Source organism: Abramis brama (assembly GCF_963993115.1).
Source record: "Abramis brama genome assembly, chromosome: 1".
Classification (NCBI taxonomy): Eukaryota; Metazoa; Chordata; class Actinopteri; order Cypriniformes; family Leuciscidae; genus Abramis; species Abramis brama.
Window position 1 is genome coordinate 30,544,610 of NC_139963.1, and position 15,191 is coordinate 30,559,800.

General features: G+C 40.3%; 1 protein-coding gene across 2 annotated transcripts; it reads left to right on the plus strand.

The window, feature by feature from the left end:
* The first annotated feature begins 217 nt into the window (after positions 1-217).
* Positions 218-13,256, plus strand: tbc1d10b (TBC1 domain family, member 10b). Of its 2 annotated transcripts, XM_084129816.1 has the most exons (11): positions 221-648; positions 3,805-4,697; positions 6,459-6,482; positions 7,219-7,318; positions 7,426-7,533; positions 7,992-8,098; positions 10,283-10,397; positions 10,539-10,604; positions 10,696-10,885; positions 11,027-11,181; positions 11,279-13,232. In XM_084129816.1, exons 2-11 carry the CDS (start codon positions 3,826-3,828, stop codon positions 12,137-12,139), a joined length of 2,598 nt encoding a protein of 865 aa, XP_083985942.1. In that variant the 5' UTR covers positions 221-648; positions 3,805-3,825; the 3' UTR covers positions 12,140-13,232. The 2 variants fall into 2 exon arrangements, with proteins under 2 accessions (XP_083985943.1, XP_083985942.1); XM_084129817.1 differs by lacking the exon at positions 6,459-6,482 and having other exon boundaries at positions 218-648; positions 11,279-13,256.
* The last annotated feature ends 1,935 nt before the right edge of the window (positions 13,257-15,191 follow it).

Sequence of the window (15,191 nt, forward strand, 5' to 3'; positions counted from 1 at the left end):
TGTAAAACATTGACAAATAAATATCTAATAAAATACTTACAAGTTTTGTGAATTACAAGTCAGCTAAACATTAAAAATAATTGAAAACAAATTTGTTTTAAAGCTTTTTTGCTTAGATATTCAAACGGTAGTTCTCAGCGTTGGTTGACCTGGCTGGACGTCGTTACGTCAGTAGATACTGAGCGCTTACGTCTTGCGGGACGGGTGCGCGCACGTCGCTGTCACTCAGAGTTGGTTGTAGGAAATGCGGACACGGCGATGTCAGCAGGGCCGTGTTTATCTCTTCCAGCGATGTGGCCCGATTCCCATTTCAGGGAGGTTTCTTGACTTTCTCAAACGCAATACACAAGTGCACTCAATGCCAACACTGATCCGGATCTGTTTGCGCGCGGATGAGTGGGAACCCAGTGCGGAGCGGCAGTGTTTAGCTAACCGTTAGCCCTTCAACACACCACCCTCCACACACAGACCCCTAACCGCACTTTTAGGTTTATCATTTAAACTTTCCTATCGGCCCGGAGGCTTATCAACGGCCTGCCTTCCTTGCGCCTTAAATCCGTTCAACGTCGGCGGCGGTGGCGGGGGGTCACGGCAACCGGTGTGGACAGGAGCCCCCCCGGCACGGACGGACAGATCCCTCAGCTGCGGGTGAGTCTGCACACTCTTCTCTATTGTCTTCTCTCAGATGAGACAGATGTGTCAAAACAGATCAACACAGTTATAATAACACTATTTCCCTGCGCCGTAAACCGGGAAGTTGAGCTGATCGGCCGCACTGGACACTGTAGGCATGAGCTAGCAAGTTAGCAGGCCAATTTCAGCAACTAAATTAGTACATTGCAATTAACTTATAATTTTGTATACATCGTATGTATCACGGGGTGATTGGTGATTCTCGGCATAATTAAGACACGTTTGATGAGAGGCTGTTGAATGACAGGTCGGACAGCACGATTAGCTGCTTTAGATTAAACTTGGCAGTCACAAATCCAGCCACTCCTGCGGGTGAAGTCTCAGGTACCAAATGATCACTTTATGACCTTGCTTGTGTGTCTTATGACTGTAGTCTTCCGTTTAAAAGCGTGATGTATTTTTGAATAGATGTTGGTCTTTTAGAAATGGAGGTTTCCCGGTATCCGGTACCACTGTATTATTGTCCAGTCACCTCACATGTGTGATTTTAGTCACACTGCGATTGACAGCTCACACGTTTGCACCAATGCCTTTTTTAAAAACTGTCCCTGAAAGTTATTTTGTGTGGTTTGTTTACATCTCATCTCGGTCCTCACACTTTAGATATTATTATTCTTGGTCACCCGGAACGAGCACAGTTCATGTGTATGGGTGGAGTCCCACTAAGTAGCATTGTCCGATTCCTGAACGAATTGTTCTTTTGAGCCGGATCGTTTCAGTGAATCTTTTGAACCGATTCACAAAATCAGTTCGAACGATTCATTTACGATTTGGGCTTTTAACCAACAACAACTGATTGACTGATTAAAATTACTTCAAGAGTATTTGGAGGATTTGACAGATGGGGAAGAAAAAATACATTAATCAAACAACATGAATATGACAGATATATGATCGTTTATCTTCACATACGAGTTGGTTGTTTGAATAATAGCTTTAAAATGGTGTAAACCCGTTTTCAGCCAATAGATGTAAATGTTAACATGGTCTAATGTAAATGCTAATTTATATTTAGGTACCAAATGACTGATCTTTTTAAGATTAATTTATGAGCATTTTTAATTAATTACGCCATGTCTTAAACGGATTCATTGAATCGTTTTTGCACCTGTCTGAAAACCAATTTGTGAAAATGAGCAAGACTTCCTATCTCTACCACAAAGGCTTCCTGATGAGTTTTAGAGTTTTACAATTAGGTTATTAATAGTTTATTGTGCGTGTGCGATAACTCTTTAGAACAAATTACTTTTTAATAGTCATCTGACTTCTGTGAATGTTTTATCAGCTTTCAGACACCCCATAGTTTGACAATCACACATGGTTTGTGTTTCAAAACCTAGTGAGCTGTCTGCATTTCATAGACAGCATTTGTGCTTTACATTCACAAGCATGTTCGAACTTTCAGCCACGGTGCTTCTGTCAAGGAATCACTTCCTTTTTATCTGCTGTCAGCATGTGTACTCGGACACATTTATATATAGATCATACGGAAGTCTATGAGGCAGATCTCAGTGTAAGAGGAAATAGTGGTAACCTGTTCCTTTACACTGTACCTAAACTAGATCTGTAAAGACTTGTGCAGCCCATCATATCACTGTTGTTTGCATCTGTTTAATTCATATTCATTGAGACTTTCTTTGAAACAGCTTACCATTGTCTTTACCAAACAATTGAAAGGTCCTCTGGTCTGAATGTCTCTTACTCTTTAGGATATGCTTAAATACAATGCTTCATGTCACGTGTTGTTACCCTTTATTTATTTTAGTTACTAATTTAGATTTAAAACGATAATTAATCTAAACCAATTTATGCTATTTTAATACTTATTCAGCAAGAATGCTGTAAAGACATTTAAATGTTACTAAATATTTATTTCTCAGGATAAATTGCATTTAAAAGAATATTAAATTGACAACAGCATTATTTCACAAAATAACTGGTTTTACTGTATCAAATAAATGCAGCCTCGGTGAGCAGAAGACATTTAAAAAGCATTTTTAAGAAATCTTACCGACCGACCCCAAACTTTTGAATGGTAGTGTGTATTCTGGGTTAAAATAATACTCATTGCAGTTCTCTCTAGGATCTACAAGTTAAGCATGCTGTCAGTTACTACATAAAATAAAAAATCCGTTCCGTAATCCGTAAGTGCATTTCTCTATACATTTTTTAAAATAATATTCCTCAAAGACATGTCATTCTAGAAGTCTTATTGTCTTACTGTAACAAATGGATTATTGATAGATGATAAAACAAATATGGAATAACCAACACAATCCTGTCTATCTAATGCGCTTCCCATAATGTTTATGCATTAGGTCAGTAGTCGGGAGAGTCTGCGGTCTTTTGCGGCTGTTCAAACACATTTGACCACATGAGTGGTTACACTATGAAAGCAATCCGGTCGAATCAATGCGTTTTCGATTACCTCTGAAAGTGGTCAAAAGTGGACAAGCTCAAAACATTGTAGACGGCCCGTTTACACCTTTATTTAGAGTTGTCCACTTGTGATCGGATTGACGAAAACGCTTCTTAATACCAGGTTTAAACAGGGCCTTTAAGTTGGATGAGACCAGCTTTGGAAACTGTGCTTATTTTCGGGTCTCTTAAACAGTTTTGCCATATTTTTGATCATTTCCATTTTTATGAAATACTGTATTTCAGGATAGTTTTTCCTCTCATTTATTTTAATTGATAAGAGAGAATAGTATCTGACTTGTGATTATTGTGAGAAAGAGACAGTCAAAGGTGATCAGAGATTGTTTTTAGAGAAGCACACTTGAGTTTAATGCCTTTTAGGTGTGTATGTTATTATTTTAAGGTGAAAAAAATGGGAAAAATCGTATCTCTGAAGAGCTGTGATATGAGACATGCTCATGGAATTTGACAGAAGATTTATTTGGTTCTTTTTTTTACACGTTTGTTAATGTTTTCTCTCTTTTCCTGCCAACTGAGAGTCTTCGTCACATTTAAACACCTGCTTCAATGCAGCCATTCACTTCTCAGACCAAAAGGGGCTTACTCTTTTAATGAAATGACAGCGTTTGTTTTTATTCTTGTATTTCAAGGAATAATAATCACTGACTCTGGTTTTGTCTCTCTTTTGACCAGCTGTATCATTGACGAGCAGCTATGGCTGAAATCTCCGCCCTCACCCCCTCCCCTCCCAGTATGAGCGACCAATCAGTGCCTGCTCCCCCCAGCCCACAGCCTCTCCCTTCAGAAACTCCCATCCCAAAATCATCTCTCTACGGGGACCGAGCCGTAATGGGAAACCCAATGTTACAGGCAGGTGGAAAAAACTCTTCGTCTTGGGAGCCCACACCTGGCCAAAACAATGCAGCTGCCTCTTCAACAGCCACAAAGAGTGCTGTTGGACCACCAGTAGAGGTACTAGCTGCCACAGATACAGAGTCTAATGGGAAAAGTGATTTCATTGGCCAAACAGAACGGCACACTGAAGCACAGGGCTCAGAGCAGGAACAGCAGATGCCTCTGTCGCCTGAACTTAATCCCAGTCCTAATCTGTATCCCATCGTTCAAGTCAGCCAGAATTCCAGTCCTGCTCCCCCCATGGACGTTCCTCCTCAGTTTACCCCTCCTCCCGTTCCAGTCTCCAACCCGGCCCCCTCTTCACAAGATTCCAGGCAAACAGAAGCACAAACAGTCCCACTGCCCGAGCCCATTCAAAACCCTGAACCCAACAGTCCCAGCACCGATAAGATGACCCCTGAGCCCCCCTGCACACCCACCAGGGCCGAACCCCCAGCTGTACTGGTGCAGGAGTCTGGTGGGTCCATGTTTCTGCCCTCCACGTACAGGCGTCCAGCCCCAGACACGCTCAGCTACCTGGAGTCGGCCAGCCTGATGTCAGGAACTCTGGAGTCTCTGTCAGGGCTCGGCGAGGACGGCAGCTCGGTGGGGTCAGACTCGGAGATCAACGGTCCAGTGAGGCGTACTGATAAATATGGCTTCCTGGGAGGAGCGCAGTACAGTGAGGGAAGGTGGGTGGTTGTGAACCGAATGACACAAAAACACGTTCTCACATTCTCACGTAAAGACTAACCACTTCAGATTATAAGAGCATGTCACATATTTCAGCATTTAATGTGTTAAAAGAGTGTTTTACAATGTATAAATTCTTCCCTTTCCTGCATATTGAAACTTGCCTCTATTTGCTTTTTGACTGTCAGCCGCATGCTTGTCAACTTATTTCTGATATTAATGTAATATTTTAATCTAATATTGCTTATTATAATTAATGTTACTACTTAAATAATTATATTTAAAGTAAACTTGAAACACTGTTCATAAAACATTTTGCTTTCATAATATGATGTGTTATATGTGGATCATGCTTGGCTGCCAATGTCTTTGCCGTCCATCAGCTGGAAAAAAAATCATTCTGAAAGTGATTCCAATGATATCATTCCTCTTTGTCATTAATATTGTTATAGTTGTGGTGCGGGCTTAGTGGGAATAGGCCTTAAGAGCTGGTATGTTTGATTCATTTTTATGAATCAGTTCAAACTGTCAGTTACAAAGAATCAATTTGAAACTTTGATTCAACGATTCATTTTGCATCGTCCCTGCAAATATTACCTGAAGTCTTTGTTTTTCATGTTAAAAAGTATATATTGAAATGTAAGAAGGTAAATATTTATATCTATTACTGTTTTATATACATTTTATATAAATATTTTTATATAATTATAATTTAATAGTGTTAATTTAGTGCAACACATTGGAAAACAGGCATTAATGATTTTAAACTAGTGTTTTACTGTTTTTAAGCCATTTCCGAACAAATACATAAAATGTGTATTGATTATTGTGAAAGGCAGAAAAATATTGATCAAACCCACCTAGCACAAGAAGTCCATGAACATACGCTAAGAAAGGATTTGATTTCATGTTGAAACTCATATGTTGAATATACTTCTGTTTGGCTCTACTTGGTTTGATGAATCAGAGTAAGGATTTATAATGAATGAGATTGATAGGGTAATTACCAGCATCTGATGTGAAGTGCGCTGCTGGGGTATTAATAATTTATGCCTACAGCCGAGAAGAGGATGAGCATTTGGTGCGTTTTTCCTGTGTCCGTCTCTCTCGCTGCTTCTCTGTGTCCTCCGTGTGTTTGTTGTAAGTGACTCAGATTGTGCTGAGAGGGCTCGTCTGAGTCAGAGTGCACTGACTGTCTCACTTTTTGTCTCTCTCTTCCTCCGGCTGTCTCTGCTTTATCTCTAGTACTGAGTAATTCAACTCAAAATAGGCGCTAACACTGTCCTTTACGTTTAAACGTTTCCTTTTTTAATTCCGGCTCAGCCTAACTTATTAACCACCACATGCTTTTTCAGCTATTTAAAAATGGTCAGTGTGGGTTAGTCTTAAATTAGACTTTCTCATATGCTCAGCGTGCTGTCTGTCAGATTTAGTTCTCTGCTATTTTTGTTTACAAGTTATTGTCTCAGTCAGACACGTTCACAAGAACCTGAATTAGTGTCTAGTCAAGTTACAAGGCTAAACAAATTTCAAAGCCTATTTTCACATATTTGCTACAGATTCACTGTTAAAAAACGAATTTTGTACATTTAACTAATTTACAATTAGTAAATTATCTAAAAAATATTCATTTTATTACACATTTTTAAAGGTATTAACTTAAATTCAATACATCTAAACAGTGTAGCAATGTTCTGAGATGTTATTTCTTGTCTGTAAGCTACTGACTTGTTCACTATGTTCACAAATTTCTACTTTAGAGACCGAGTGAAGGCTGAACTTAAGTAAGTTGAGTCATTTTTTTTTTACTAGATGGTTTCCTGAATAGTGTAAATATTGGCTCTGTGCTGCAATCTTGTGTTTGAGCATCTTGACAAGCCCCAAATAGCGTGATTTGTTCAATCAGTGGTGTGAGTTTGGGGCGGGACAATTGTTTTTTGGTTTGTCCTTATACAACTATTATTGTTTTTGCAATTCTGTTTAGTGCCGCAGAAATCACACACTTTGACTAAGACCAAAGTCTCAGACACGAGGTGTTCTATCTGTCTGGCATCACTACTACTTGGCTTGTTCATTTGGTAGATGTTATTTCTTTACAAAGCTACAAAACTGGTAACACTTTGTTTATAAGTGACATGGTTACACATTACTACATGTAGTAATTTATGCATAAGTAAGTAACTAAGTAACTAACCCTAAACCTAACCCTAACCGTAACTAAATGAAGTACATGTATTTAATTAAGTACAATGAAACTACGTCACCTTAAAATGTAGTGGAACCCAAAAACATTAATTTACCAATGACTCTGAAGATTTCAGGGCTTTCTAATTAGTTTTGAGAGATTCAAAATTAGCAATTGTCTGTATATTAGATGTCTGTTCTCTCAGATTCAGAGTAAACCATTTTGACTTTGAGCCATTTGTCAAAAGCGCAACATTATCTCAGGGCTTGTGCGGGTGCTTGTAGGTTTATGCGTTGTATGTGGTTTATGTGTTTGTGAATCCCTCTCTCTTGTAGCGAGGCGGAAATCGCTGTGGCAGTGGCGAGACAGAGAGAGATGAAATGGCTGGACATGTTCAGAAACTGGGACAAATGGGTATCCCGGCGCTTTCAAAAGGTCTGTTTCTTATTTAAAGGGTCACAGAAGACATTCATGACTGGATTAGAAAATACAGTGCTTATGAATGTTGATACAATCTGAGTTATGTTTTCTTTCTGATGCAGGTAAAAATCCGCTGCAGGAAAGGAATCCCTTCCTCTCTCAGAGCTAAAGCCTGGCAGCTGCTTTCCAACAGCCAGGAGCTCCTCGAATCCAATCCTGGAAAGTTTGAGGTATGGTCGGGTTGATACACCTACTGTTCGTATAGACATGGCCCTAAATCAACTTCTCCCAAGTTCATGTGCTGTTGCTGTTAACTATTTAGGTTTTACTATCAAGGGGCTCCTGACTAAAATTGAACAATTAAAAGACAGACACATCAGATTATATATGATGTTTTTACTGTATTACACCATTAATTGCATCTGCTAATCATATTGCATATTTTGTACCAGTTCACATTTGACAGTTAAGCTGTGACCACTAACAACATTGTGTTAAACGGGCAAGAAAAATGGCCACAAAACACAACCATTTAGTTGCAATTTGTAACCCTTTCTTTCCTTTTAAATGTTCTTATACTAGCAGTCATGTATATCTTAGTTTACATGATCAAAACACTAGTTTTTAATGTACAAACTTTTTTTATTATAGACATATTTGTTCACTTTCCTTTTTTTTTGTCTCTTAGGAGTTGGAGCGAGAGCAGGGAGATCCAAAGTGGTTGGACATCATAGAGAAGGACTTGCACAGGCAGTTCCCATTTCATGAGATGTTTGCTGCTCGGGGAGGACATGGGTAAATTCAGATGAGGGTTTTATCAAGAGAAAGAGTGATGCAAGGCTTTTATTTAGAATGTTACACAATCCTGGAAACTGAAGGAAGGAATTTTTCTTCCCCTTTGTGTTTTTGGTTTACTTATATGTTTTTTTATATTAGTCTTTATTCACTGCATAGTGCACATATTGATACCAGCACTGACCCTCTCAAGCCCAAGGGATACTTTGTTTTTCTTACTGTACTGTACACGTCTGCCTGATTTTTGTAACCAATGCCACTTGAAGGCGAGCCTGCAACCTTAGTCGAAAAAAACATAACGCCTGTGGTTGGCAGGGAAGAAAACAAGAGGCCGTTTTTTTTTTATGGATGTCAGTGGAGGAGAGGTTCACTACGCTGAATAAACCGCTTTTGGGAGGAAATAGCTAATCATTTGATGATTTGTCAGCCTATCAGCTAATCTTCAACATGTTTGCTCTTAAACATTGGTTTTGGATTGATCTATTTGCACTGAAAAATACTGTTTTATAAGAGAAGTCACGGACAATTGCGCGACAGTTATGATTCAGTTTACGGCACTTTTTATTTAATTCTATGGTATCCGGAAACAGTGATTGACTGTCGCATAACTCAAGAAATAACTAAATTTAATGACGTCAAGGCTGTAATGTGATTGGTTATCAAGGCACACGTGATCCAAGTTTGCCGTTACGCATTTGCCAATAGTAGAGCCATGGACCCTCATATCTCCCAATAATAAGAACAACATTTCTGCGTCCGAATTCGAATACTTCCCTAATATATAGCATGCGAAAAACAGTACAGCAACAGAGTAGTATGCCCGAATACATAGTATTCAAAAAACAGTAAGTGAAAAGTACCCGGATGACATAAAACTTCCTGCAAGATTCTAAAGTGCGCATATGGACACTTTACTTCCCCATCAGGCCACGAGAGAGGATTTATGAATGGAAGTGAAGTGACAACTGACTTTGGTAGGTCATGTGACACAGTGACAACATGGTGGATGTAGTACGTCTGAATTTCATTCATACTACACACATTCATACTATATAGAATTTTGTTTTTCAACAGTCATGAAGTAAATTCAAATGTAGTACCCACTCAAAAAGCACGCAGTTTCGGATGCAGTGCATCTCTGTTCCACAAGGTGGCAACACTGGCCCGGGTAAAATAATTCAAAGACATTTTTATCTCCATAACTTCTGGAGAAAAACAGCGCAGACACTAGCCTGGGTTTCCCCATGCTGCCTTGAGCGCAGCGCGATTTTATATTCCAGCCTGGATACCATGGACCAGATTTTCGCCTCAGCGAGGGAACCAATCACACAACGGGGAGGGAGCAGCAAGACAATGACGACGTCTATGCGACACACCGAAGCAGTTTGTTTATATCTATGGATCCAACATGGCAGCAGACGCGAAGTTACCTTTCGATGCAGCCTTAGATAGTGTTCTTAGTAGTTTAGTCTTCTTCAGCCATCGTCTTCTTCCTCGTCGAATTTCTGTCGCTCTACATACGTCATCTGGTATAATTGAAACAATTGGCTATGAGCTACGTGCAGGCGCATTTGATAGACATTCGTAGCGCCCAATAAACGGCTCTGGGCATTCGTAAACCACGCCTCAAATACGAGAAAATGAACATGTGGTTCCCAGACCACGTCTCAATGAGAAAGAGGTCTGACGTTAGCTAGGCTACGCAGACACCAGACAAAGATGAAACTTTCTAGAGTGCATGTGTCTACCCCTATCAAATGGAGTATACTTTAAAAGGCTACGTGTTCGACTGTATGCATACACTAGCATTTGCGTTAGAAAACAAGAACAAATTATACTTTGGGCTTTAGTTTTATACTTCCCCACACTTTCACATCTCTCCTCTGCTCTGTTGTTTCTCAGTTCATCTATTATATGTTGGGGAATATATCTATGCCAAGCAGATAATATATTACCCAATTCAAACAGTACATTTTAAAAGGGGGGAAGAAAGGATTATTATTAATTTATTATATTATATCTAATAATAATAAGATATTTATTTTTGTGATGTGAACAATAATGTGATGAAGCATGTTGTGTTTTGATTGTTTAAACTTTAATAATAATAATAATTGATATTATTATTAATCATTTTTTAAAAATTGTCAAAAGTTTTATGTGTGTGTGTGTGTGTGTGTTCAGGCAGCAGGACCTGTTCCGTATACTGAAAGCCTACACAATCTACCGGCCGGATGAAGGCTACTGTCAGGCCCAGGCACCAGTGGCGGCAGTGCTGCTCATGCACATGCCCGCTGAGGTAAGACAGAGTTGAACAAAGCTCAGTCTGGGTTGCTGTTCTTGGCTGATTTTCTTTAAAAGGACAGGATGAAGATAATATGACTAGAGTAATATCACAGGATATAACCCCGTCACCATCTTCACTGTTATTTTGTTCTAGCAAGCCTTCTGGTGTCTTGTGCAAATCTGTGAGAAGTTTTTGCCTGGCTACTACAGTGCTGGGTTGGTGAGTAACAAAAAGAGACTCTTACTAGGACCACAGAGGAGGGTGTTTATTTTTTATAAACTCCTCTTTCTTCTCCTCTCCTGTCCATCAGGAGGCTATCCAACTGGACGGAGAGATTTTTTTCTCTCTTCTGAGGAGAGTGTGTCCCATGGCTTACCGTCACCTGAAGAAATTTAAGATCGACCCCATCTTGTACATGACGGAGTGGTTTATGTGCATTTTCTCCCGAACGCTGCCTTGGTCTTGTGTCCTGCGTGTCTGGGACATGTTCTTCTGTGAAGGTCAGTCATACACATTTCAGCAGTCATTACTCCAGTCTTCAGAGTCACATGATCCTTCAGAAATCATTCTGATATGCTGATTTGGTGCTCAAGAAACATTTCTTATTATCAGAATAAGCATTTTTTAATGTTGTTTGTCAGGAGTGAAGATCGTGTTCCGGGTGGGTTTGGTGCTACTTAAGCAGATGCTGGGGTCTGTGGATAAGCTCCGTGAGGTGCAGGGCATGTACGAGACCATGGAGCGACTAAGGAACATCGCCCCTGAAAGCATCAAGGAGGAAGTTCTGGTGCAAGAGGTGTGCACACAAACTCACTCTTACAAGAAAGCTCGCAATAGAGAAGTAGCAGTGCAGTACGCTGTGTCCTTTCTCATACTCTCTGCTCTGTTTTCAGGTTGTCTCTCTGTCTGTGACGGAGGCCCTGATCGAGAGGGAGTGCAGCATTCAGGTACGCAAGTGGCGGGAATCTCGTGGAGAGTTGACCCACCAACCGAATCGTCGTTTGCATGGCACACGGGCCATCTTCGAGCAGAAACACCGGGCCGCTGCGATCAGCTCTGGCGGCAGCCTGTCATTTCTGGGTGGTCATATCCCTCCCCCCGGACCCTTGCGTGCGTCATCAAGCCTCCTGTCACTTCCTGGTCTTAGAAAGTCCAAGATGCCATTTCATTCACAGAATAAGAAGAGCTCCACCTCTGGCAGCTTGGGCCAGGATATCGTCCCAATGCAGCCACTTGGGGGCAGCGCCAGTGCAGTAGCCTCAAAACCTCCAGTGCCGTCTGCCTCTAATGCTGGAGCCGGTGGCCGTCCCCCGGCACCGCATGGGCCCAGTCCTCTAGCTACAACATCTTCTACTACCACGCCACCGGCTCCAACCGCACACACGTCCAGTGCGCACATGCTCCAGCCGTCGCCTAAAGTTGTCTCTGAACAAATCACCCCCACCATCCCATCACCCACCGCAAACAACTCACCGCTACCCCCGGCCCCAGATACTCCAAAAACGGCAGTAGAGGAAGACGGGAAAAAGAAAAAGAAAACCAAGGAGGACAAAAGACGGGAGAAAGAGGAGGAGAAGCTAAAATCGCGGGAGAAGAAAGATAAGGACAAGAATGAGAAGGAAAGGCTGAAGAAGGAGAAGGAGAAAGCCGAGAAGGAGAAAAAAAAGGAGAAGGGGGGTAAGAAAAAAGACAAAGGGGGAGGAGGAGAGACGGAGGAGAAGAATGGAGCCGCAGCGGCGAAAGATTTGGCCTAATTCTGCCCCGTCGTTCCTTCAACAAGAAGAGGACTAGGAATCGAGATGGCTGCAGACTGGTGAAAAGAGACAAAGAGGGAAAACGAACAATGTCCTGTAACGTCCATTTCATCTCAAGTACTCATTTCACAAGGATAACTGGATCTCTGCATCTGCCCCTGCCCCATGTCTCTCATCTCGTCTGCACAGTGCTTTCACCCAACGCTACAACAGGAAGCGGTTCTTACTCAGCTTTGTATTATTTTCTTTTTTTTTACGTTGGATACCTGATTGATGAGATCAGCTGGATAATAAGTTGTCAATTCTAGTGTACTGGGTGCCATGGTGTACATACAGTAGACCTCTAGCGCCATCTGTGCCAGTCCAACCACACAGTCCCCCTCTGTCCGTCACCCGAGAGGTGTCTCAACCAGAATACCTAAATAAAACATTTCTGCAGCGCGAAAACCGCTGCAGTGTCTAGTAATAATAAGTTATGTTTTTAGTGTTCCGGAGGACCTATTTATTCATCGTACTGTTGCTTGTTAGTGTGTGTTCTTGTATGTCTGTGCCTTGGCAGTGTAGTGAATTGTGTCAGTCTCGTGCAGCACACGGGTCTTGTCTTTCTTCTCTCTTTTCAGTCTCCTTTCAAAAGAGCTTTTCGTTCCCGTTGTGCTCTGGTAGGAGGAATTAATAAGTGTTGGGGGAGTGAAAATTGAACAGAGGGAAAGGTGTGTTCTCTTTCAAAACTGTGGAAAGAGACACTTTTAACTATCCATTTAACAAAAATTTGAATATCCGAATTTACATAATTACTAAGAGGAAATCAAAACTGTTCTTGCTGAGTGTGCTTGTGTATCTCTGCTCAAAGACTGCAAACTCGTTAGATCCCAATCCATCATGTCAGCCTCACCAAATATTTCCTCTTGCCGCAGATGAGCTTATTTATTTCTTTGTTTCTCTTTTCGAACAAATTGCATCACATAAACTGCAGTAAAGGTTCAAAATTCTGCCAAGCGTGTAGATCACTCCAGATATCTGTGTGGTTTGATGTTAATTATCTTGATGTTGATATGGATGTAGAGTTCAGACTACGATTTTAATAAATTTATGCACTGAGGACTTGATTTTCAGCACTAACCTTGATGGGTTCATTAATATAGGGCACTCTCTAATCCAGTTCACATGACTCCTTTAGTCCGCGCCTTGTTGGATGGGAAGGTTTTGGTGCAGCATTGTAGCATTAACCTTTGACCTTTGAAGTTTTCGTTTTCTGTATAAACTATTAATTTAATCGGATGAAACCATGTAATATCTATTACGGCTATTATTAGTCTTATTTTGGATTAGATTTTTTTATTTTTCTATGCAAGTAAATGGAGGCCTGGTAGACTGGAATGGCAGTGATCTTTGTTTTAGGAGAGTGTTGTATTTAATCACAGGATTTATTTTTTTCTTTTATTTTCATGCGCTGAAAATGATTTTTGCACATTTTTCTCCCAACATTCTGGAGAACAAAACCAAGCAGTTATTTATTTTAGACATTTTATAATCACTAGCTTGTCTAATTTTACTGCAGTATTTGTTTCATGAGAGATGATTTCATACTGATTATTATTTTGTTCTGATCTTTTTTTTAAATTAATAATATTATTATTATTATATGTCCCATTGAAGGGGGAAATGATCCCAAAGAGTTGTGAAAGAAAAGGAATGGATCAATAAAATGTGTGCGAGGCATTTCTGTGGTAATTAAATGTTAAATATTGTCCTTAACAAAACTTTAACTCAAAAATGTGTTACTCTTGATGAACACTGGTGAACTGAACTCCACCATAATCCACTGACCCCTCAGTATTATGAATTATTCTGATACATTCACTAGGTGATTGGACCATACTTATGCTTTTAGGGCTCCTACTCAGTATATAATATTTTCTGTCAAGGCAGAAGAAAACTGATGTGGTTTCTGGGCTGCAATATGGTAGCCAATACTCTGTCAATGTTTTAATGGTGTCTCCTGTGTTTACTGGACTCGTTGCATCGTTCAGTTCCAACTGCAGGGGATCAACCCTCCTCCTCACCTATCAGTGGTGCCCTTACTGACCTCAGTGGTCATTGCTTCCTCTAAAGGCACTGCTGTTCAAATGAAAAGCAAGCCAATTATGTCTATGCAAACTTCGTTCCTAACTGTTTGCACAATGTAGATGTTGACATTTATGTTGTGGCCACCAGGGGCCTCCGACTACCTTCACTGTTGACACGAGCACTGGATCTGCTGAAAGTGGAGTGGAGTGTGATGTCCATGGCCTGTTACTTTCAGATAACCTGGGTGATCTAGATTAAGGTGTTTAATTATTCTTAATAATTGCTCTAAGTTCTAAGCACTGGCATCTTCACTAACACCATCCTGTCTGTATTGCCAACTAAGGGTACAACCGGTGGACTTAAAATGGTTCAGACCCTGTGCTCACCAATAATGAATGAAAGGCCACCCGGTGTTGGTTTACTAACACTCTGAGACAGCTGGGACTGGGTGTAAAGTAGTTTGACTTGTCTTATGGATTTCTGCATTAGTAAATACAATGATTCCTGCATTGGTAAATATGCATTGGTAAATTAATTTTAATCATTTTCATTTGAGTGTTTGTTTAGGTTAGTACTCTCATTCTGTCCTTTGTATGTCTCATACTTGTTTTTAAGTTTACATGAAACCATTTACAGTTGAGAATGAAATAAATTCATAGATGAAGACAGCTGTTCTAAAACTGCTGAAGAGGAAGTTCACAGTGTATTTAATAATTAATTACAGGTGTGATGAATAATAAATAATATATTAAAATCTCCCTCAAGAGTGTTTTTTTCTATTTATGTTATGAGTTATTTTAAGTGTCATTTAACTATTTTGATACAATGAATTAGTCACCATTCGACAAAATTTACATCACGTGGTTCGGGAGACGGCTACAAAGGATTCATTTTTTCAATTGAGGGTGTTGCAGGGGCTGTTTAATCGAAATTCTCATTTTATTCAATGAGAAATCTACTGCAATTTCTTGTATATGTTAACCTT